At 44.2% G+C, this 8,006-nt stretch overlaps 1 protein-coding gene across 1 annotated transcript; it reads left to right on the forward strand.

Moving 5' to 3' along the window:
* On the forward strand, positions 1-7,488 carry LOC119336322 (uncharacterized WD repeat-containing protein C2A9.03-like). Its single transcript, XM_037608317.1, has 10 exons — positions 1-43; positions 143-346; positions 1,625-1,792; positions 1,883-1,969; positions 4,477-4,611; positions 4,744-4,854; positions 5,546-5,637; positions 5,721-5,826; positions 5,918-6,004; positions 6,773-7,488. Exons 2-10 carry the CDS (start codon positions 158-160, stop codon positions 7,184-7,186), a joined length of 1,389 nt encoding a protein of 462 aa, XP_037464214.1. The 5' UTR covers positions 1-43; positions 143-157; the 3' UTR covers positions 7,187-7,488.
* The last annotated feature ends 518 nt before the right edge of the window (positions 7,489-8,006 follow it).

Raw genomic sequence — 8,006 nt, forward strand, 5'->3', positions numbered from 1 at the left:
CCTACGCGCTCGGCGCCGCCCTGCCCCGCCCTGCGCAGCACAGGTACGGCTCCGGTTGCTTCGCCCGAAGCGCGGGTCCTCTGAGTGGGCTTGTCTGTGTCCGCGTGGGTTTCATCTGAGTGGTTTGGTTTGGTGCGCGCAGGTGGTTGATTGATTCATGGCCGCCAGCGTGCGGGAAGGTGCGGCGGCGGCGGCGGCCGCGGGGCACGCGGTGGACGATTACGACGTCTCGGACGGCGAGATGGACGTCGACGTCGACGTCGAGGCCGGCAGCGAGCTCCAGCACGCCGGCGGAGCCGGCGACGACGGCCGGAGGGACGGCGACGGCGACGACGAGTACGCGCTGGTCGGTAACCACGTTCCTTTGGGCTTGGTGTCGCGGTGGTGTTGGTGGTTCCGCCGCTTGTTTTCTCCGAATCGCGAATCTGAGCCTGCCTGCACCTGCAGTTCCGCTTTCAGTTATCTAATTGATTGATTGATAGGTTGTCGAGGTTTATTTCTCTTTATGGTATGATTCGAAGTTCAGCGCTGATATTGTTTAGGGCGTTTAGGAGTTTATTATCAGTGGCTTGCCTGTACGTGTTAGTGTAGCGGCTGGTTCTTCAGAAAAAATAAAATCATGGGCACAATTAGGAGGTTCGTCCTGAAATCTGATCGCGGAGGCAAGTTCGCAGTGCCGCGGTTTCAGCTTAGTTTTCTAGCATGTTTACCACTTCTACCCGGTGGGTGAGAGCTATCCGTTTTATAAGTTAAAAGGTCGCAGTAGTTTGCTATGCTACGACAAAGTAGAGAAACATAACTTGCCATCAACAAAAGAACCAGTATATATTCTAAAAAAGAACCACTATATTATGCGAGGCGCGCAATCACTCGTGCAAAACATGCGCTTGTCGCGAGAGGAACCTTAGTCCAGTGATTATACTCAAAAGGGTGCGGAAAAGCTACTTTTAGACCATGTGGCTAGTTTACAGTGCTGATATTTCCTCGCTTAGTCTTTTGTTGCCGAATTCAATAGTTATGATAAAGAGGTGACTTGATGTCAATGGTGCTTGTGGAGCAGATTAGTATTGCCCAATCATTCCAGCTCGAATTTGCTACTTGTGTTTATCTCCAGCCAATAATGATCTGGCTTACCATTCCCTGTAACGTCGTTTTCACAAGTGGCATACACTGCATAATTTTCAATGCCCCACTTTACCAGGCGTTGTAGATGCCATGTTTCAGTGCTTTTTGAATTGGCTAAGACCAAACAGCATAAAACATGGCTTTCTACTAGAAAAAAAAGGACCTGTGCCTTTGGCCTTGTTGATCATTCAACTGCTGAATAAAAATTAGCGCATGGGGCCGCCATGTTTTGGCGTATGCATGAGAACTATTTATGTGGCCGTACCTGAGTCTATCTAATCATCAAGATAACGACATGGTTGAATAAATTGTTACTGATGTAGCTCATTAAGGATAAATAATTGCTTTAAAAGTACTTTGTGTGATTTTTTGCCCTTTTGATATTTTAAACGCTTGGCGAAATTATAATATTGTTCAGGCCTAGTAGTTTCCGGTGCTTATATAAAAATATCCTAGTATATTAAGCTAAAGCGTATTGATATTTGACTGTTTTCTACAGCTCACCAGGATAACTGACACATCAGCAGCTGAAGCAAGGGCAGGAAAGGATATACAAGGTATACCATGGGAGAGGTTACAAATCACCAGGCAGGATTACAGAAAAGCTAGGTTGGAACAGTACAAGAACTATGAGAACTTCCCTCAGTCCGGAGAGCTCATGGATAAGGTCTTAATTAATATCAATTGTATCTGTCAATGTTTACTCTATTTTCTAGATGACCAAATTTCCTAAAAGGATCCTCTGAAATGTTAATAGTTGTGCAAGCAAGTGGAGAGCAGCAGCAAGTACTATGAATTTCAATACAACACTCGGATAGTGAAACCCTCAATTCTCCATTTTCAGGTGAGTTGTGATCTGTCTTCTGTTTAATGCAGGATTTGTAGTATGGCATACTTATTACATCCATTAGCATTACGTTATATGGACTTCCATTTTCCTTCTTTCGCATTAGCATTTATTGTGCTTTCTTTGCAAAGTTCTCTGTCTTATCTGTATCCATATCAGCAAGAGGTCTGAAAAGATAACTTAGTTTCCTTTTTTATGGGATCTCTGGTTTAAGGGTTCCACTAGAATGGTTTAACTTTATAAATTGTACTGCAGCTTTGAATTAAATGCTGCAGTGGTTACATAGAGTTTCGCATGAAACTGTTAAAAGGAGTATAACCCTGAAAATGGGCAATGGAGGTTATTGTGGATTTATAAAGCACTGATTGATTTGGGACATAGCTGGATATCTGTATCAATTATGTTAACTCAGCTCAAGGCCGGTGATGCAAATACAAAGTTATTCCACCTCCGTGCAACGGGCGGCAGCGCAAAAATCATACTCCTTTCCTCCACTCGGGCACCTCTGTGGTATCTGATCATAGAGATAAAGCTGATCTGCTCCTCAACCACTTCTGTTTGCTTCCTGGCATGAGTGAGGGCAGACCCTTCCAACTTGATGGTGATTTCCTGCAGCTGCCTAGGGCAAATCCGAGTCACTGAGACCCTCCTTTCACCATGGATGAGCTCAAGGTGGCCATTAAGGATATGCCTTCTGAAAAAAATCCCTGGCCCTGTCGGTTTTATAGGTTTATTCTTCAAGATGTGCTGGAGTACTATCAAGTTCGACCTCCTGAGTGCTCTTAACCAGCCGTTTGCAGTTAATGTCCAACATTGGAATTTGCTGAACACTGCTCAAGTTGCGCGTATCCTGAAGAAATTGCTGGCCTGCTGATTATAGACCGATCAGTTTATTGCAAAGCGTGACGAAGATTCTCAGAAAATTGCTTACCCTACGCCTTGCCCTGAGCTGAATAATCTCATCTCTCTATGTCAGAATGCTTTCCTCAAGAGATGCATCCAGGGCAATTTCCTACATGTACAGAATTTGATTCACACCTAAATCAGATCGAATCAAAGCCTGCCCGCTTCCTCAAGCTGGATATTGCAAAAGCCTTTGATTCGGTCTGATTTATTTGTTTTTCTAGTGAGTCCTGGTAATGCTCCTAGACGGCGTATTTTTTAAAGCCTTTGATTCTGTCGGTTTCAAGGCGCAGTTTGGATTTGGGCAGAAGTGGAGAGATCTCATTGCCGTATCTTTGGCTTCCGCCTCTTTCTGTGTCCTCAACGGTGTACCTGGCATTCTTTTCCTGCACTGACTACCTCCGCCAGGGTGACCCTTTGTCGCCTCTCCTATTCTTGATATTGCCATCGAGCCGTTCAAGATCCTCAAAAGGGTGACGAACGATGGAATTCTGAGTCAGCTGTCCAGCCGCCATGCAAGGTTCCATGTTAGTATCTGTGCTGATGATGTCGCCTTGTTCATCAACCCTGTGAGAAGCGATGCCCTGCACTCTGTTCTTGCTGCTTTTGGTGATGTTTCCGGCCTGCGCACAAGTTTCTCAGAACCAATTTCCTTCCATATCCACTGCTCCAACCTGGATATCAATGACACTTTGGTATCCTTCTTGCGTGATCTGGGGGCTCCCTGCCATGTTCCTATCTCGGGCTGCCTAGTACAAGGAAATCCAGTAAAATTCAGATCCAACCTGTCCTCGACATTGGCTGCTAAGCTTGCGGGATGGGAAGGAAAGCTTATGACTAAGGCAGGTTGTCTGGCTTTGATAAAGTCTGTTCTCACCTCCATCTCCAGAATCTGGCAACTCAAGATGGAGCCCAAGGTGTTTTTTTGGCTATCTGGTATCTGCACCGAATTGGTTACTAACGGTGGATCACCTGCAAGCCCGGGGTTGGCCACATGATGATTGGTGTGCCCTGCGCGACCAAATTCTTGAACCTGCGGTGCACCTATTCTGTCTGTGCCCTTTTGCTAGGAAAGTCTGGCACCTGACCTGTTGCAGGCACTCAAACCTGAGGCCTAGGATTTCTAATCTTCAGGGCTTGATGTCATCTTGGTGAAGCGCTTGAGCTTCTGGTCCTAAGAAGGCTGCGCTGACGGCGTCTTATGCTGCTTGGCATATCTGAACGAGGGCAATAAAATTATGTTCTCCAACCAAACCCTTAATCCACACCAGGTTGGTTGCCTCGTGGAGGAAAGCCTCCAGTCTGTAACTGGCCCCTTGCACAAACGCAGTGTTTATCCCTTGTACATGCAGCACACTCGTTTAGCAATTGGTCTCTTGGACTCTTGTGCTCTTGCACCTGTACATACACTCTCCGCTTAATCTATAATGCAGCAGCAGAACTCCTACCAGTTACAGTAAAAAATGATGTAAACTCAATGTGTTTGTCTGCATTGCATTATATCTGCCTCATTCTCTACTGAAGATCAGGCCAATTAGATGTATCTATTCATATGATTCTTAATGCTGCTCGCACTGATCAACCCTTTTTTTTCATTGTAGCTTCGGAATTTGTTATGGGCAACTTCAAAGCATGATGTTTATTTCATGTCGAATTCCACAGTAGGCCACTGGTCGTCATTGTCTCACAAAATGACAGATGTTCTTGATTTCTCGGGGCATGTTGCTCCAGCAAAGGTTTTCCTCTTTTAAAGTTCCTGGTGCTTCCTTCTGATCAGTTATTCTTATTTTTTCTCCCAAGTTTGACGTTCTGTTTGTTGATTTATACCGATTATGCAAGTAACCTATATTAATTTGTTGGTTACGCAGAAACACCCTGGCTGTGCACTAGAAGGGTTTACTGGCGTTCAAGTTAGCACACTTGCAGTAAATGAGGGTTTATTGGTCGCTGGTGGTTTTCAAGGAGAACTAGTTTGCAAGGTAAGGTGTTAGGCAGTGTTACTATTACTGTAACCTCCACTTGAATTCTGTATCTGCTGCATTTTGTTTTCTTCCAATTTTCTTCTATTTGTGCTAAGTATTTTATATCAGAAGTTACAAAATGGTCAGAAATCATCCTTATGGCCTGTTTGAAGTAAAGGTTTTTGTTACATTTTATAGGAATATAATCCTCTAGAAAGTTTTCCTATGAAGTTTTCTTTGTGATTGTTGGATTAGCTTTGAAAAAATCCTATATGAACTCTTCATTCACCTTTGGAGAGTTCGAAACATCTAGTCAACCTCATGTTTTCAGTAACAAGTTCAACCTCTTCTCTCTAGTCAAGAAGTGTTTGCCTGTAAAGTTGAGGTGGAGCTTCCAGATAGATATTTTAACTCCCGTAAAAAAATCCAGGAGACATGATATCCAATTCCTGTGGTTTTACTATTTTTACGTATTCCCACTCTGCATTCTAAACTGGTCATATCCCCCTTCTGTTGTTAGGCTGACATATACTCCCTTAGTATATGGGCAGCAGAGTAGGAATGAGAAACAAAAGAGACACTGCATAAGGGGGTAGTATATAGGCAGCAGACTGCCCTTAATTTTTCTTTAATCGGATACCTGATTTATATAAATGGTAAATCATGAATAGCAGGCTGACATGCTCTGCATTTCTCTGTCTTTATGCAGAGTCTAGGAGAACGTGATGTTAAGTTCTGCACAAGGACTACTTTGAGCGACAATGCTATCACAAATGCTATGGATATACACAGATCTACAAGGTAAAAAAATCACTTGCAGACCTCGCATCTGAAGTTGTAGATATTGTTATAGAAATCTGAAGGTTTGCGAAATACTCATGTAGTGGAAGCTTGCGCATTACGGTATCGAATAATGATTCTGGTGTTCGTGAATTTGACATGGAAAGATTTCAGCTCTTGAATCACTTCCGTTTTAACTGGCCAGTGAATGTAAGTTCTATCTCTTCAAGATCACATAAAAATTTCAGGTTATTGTACCTTTCTTAACTGTTCCCCTTGCCTGTCGTTCCCCCAATGACAGCACACATCTGTGAGCCCGGACAAGAAACTTTTGGCAGTAGTTGGAGATGACCGGGATGCTCTTCTTGTTGATTCACGAAATGGCAAGGTATTTGGCTAGTATATGCTTGTTATCAGCCATTATCTTTTGTAGGTATCTCAGATATTATTATGTTAGTCTTATTATACTATTGGCTCCTTGCATTACTAGTAAAGTGAGATGTAAGCACCTTAATTATATTTATGACTTCATTGAAAGGGTTTCTTGGTGTATTCTTTTTTCTTGGACTTCCATTCCTACTGTGGAGAATGATGTACATGCATCAGTCTTGCTTGTTTCCATGCACATAGGGCACTAGTCATCAGATTCTCTGTTTTACCTTTCCCCCTGCAAGATTTTGCCAGTCGTTTGTTTTTGTAAAAATTGCATATCATGGGACATTATTGTGTTGGCAATGCCTAGTTTGAAACGCGGAGCTTTCAATCATAAATCAGCTATGCTGGTGATCCTCTTTGGAAAGATCAAAGTGGAGTCAGGGGCTTGGAAATTTGCGACAAATAAGATTTTGGTGCAAATGATGTCCTAGTTTTTCTTTTCATTTCTGTACAGGCTTCTGCCCTCCATGTTTCATCTTTATCGATAGAATAAGATTTGGTGCAAATGATGTCCTAGTTTTTCTTGTGCATTTCGCCATTCAATCGCTTTTATTTTTAATTTTTGTACAGATCTCTGTCCTCCATGTTTCATCTTTATCGATAGAATAGGCAGAGCTCAGGTTTTTTTTTTATTTTCATGCTCATGGTGTCGCCGGCATTATCTTGACTGTTGTGTTATCTGGACAGAGACATCAGTATTCAATTTTTCTTTCCTGTGCAGGTAACTTCTACCCTAGTTGGCCATCTGGACTACTCGTTTGCCTCGGCGTGGCACCCAGATGGTATCACCTTCGCAACCGGAAACCAGGACAAGACCTGCCGGGTGTGGGACATCCGGAACCCGTCGACCTCCCTTGCAGTCCTGAGGGGCAACATCGGCGCAATCCGGTGCATCCGCTACTCCTCGGACGGGCGGTTCCTGCTCTTCTCGGAGCCCGCCGACTTTGTGCATGTCTACAGCGCCGCCGAGTGCTACCGGAAGCGGCAGGAGATCGACTTCTTCGGCGAGATCTCAGGGATCTCGCTCAGCCCGGACGACGAGTCCCTGTTCGTGGGGGTGTGCGACCGCGTCTACGCCAGCCTGCTGAATTACAGGATGGTACACGCCAACGGGTACCTGGACTCGTACATGTAGAGGAATAAAACCTTTGTGTTTGATGTGAAAGAAAGAGCGCCAGAACTGCTGAAAATCTGAAGATCTCGCTCGGCCCCGGATATGCCAGCGTGCTCCATTACAGGATAGTCCGTGCCTTCGGGCACCTGGACTGGACTCTGTACATGTAGAGAAAGAAAGCTTGGTGCTAAGTTTAGCGTGTTCGTGTAAAGGAAGAGCGGAATTGCTAAAAATCTGCCGAACTGTAACTTTAAGGAGATCAGTATGGAATTTATACCAACTTCAAGTTCGAACGCAAGCTAACTCGAGTTTGAGTGAGCTGAGCTGAGGTTGGGTTAGCTCGTACTCCCTTCGTCCGGAATTACTTGTCATCAAAATGAATGAAAATAAATGTATCTAAAATTAAAATACATCTAGATACATTCATTCCAATGACAAGTATTTCCGGACGGACGGAGTATAAAATAGTACGTATAATTTGAAGCGCCTTCAATTAAAGTATAAGATGCAACCGTGCATTCCACATTCCAATGACAAGTATTTCCGAACGGATGGAGTATAAAATAGTACGTATAATTTGAAGCGCCTTCAGTTAAAGTATAAGATGCAACCGTGCATTCCACGAATTATTGTCTACGTGAATCGTTTTCCCTCTAGAGACAGATGGGCGACTAGAAACCCTAGCCACCACCAGGAGAGCCGAGCCTTCTGGTGCCGTCTTCCGGCGGCTCCCCTCTGGCTGACGACCTCTTGGTGGTGAGGGACTGAGGGGGTTCACCGGATTCCGTGCATGCGGATTGCTTAGCTTTAGGTTTTAGGCCCCTAATAGCTCATGATTTCG

This window comes from Triticum dicoccoides, chromosome 7B (assembly GCF_002162155.2).
Source record: "Triticum dicoccoides isolate Atlit2015 ecotype Zavitan chromosome 7B, WEW_v2.0, whole genome shotgun sequence".
In the NCBI taxonomy this organism is placed as follows: domain Eukaryota; kingdom Viridiplantae; phylum Streptophyta; class Magnoliopsida; order Poales; family Poaceae; genus Triticum; species Triticum dicoccoides.

Bases quoted from the DNA above. Each gene is read 5' to 3' on its own strand.
- LOC119336322 (XM_037608317.1), top strand. From the start codon at position 158: ATGGCCGCCAGCGTGCGGGAAGGTGCGGCGGCGGCGGCGGCCGCGGGG. The intron at 4,612-4,743 runs GTTTTCCTCTTT...TTGGTTACGCAG, and splicing joins GGCATGTTGCTCCAGCAAAG to AAACACCCTGGCTGTGCACT. The intron at 4,855-5,545 runs GTAAGGTGTTAG...GTCTTTATGCAG, and splicing joins AAGGAGAACTAGTTTGCAAG to AGTCTAGGAGAACGTGATGT.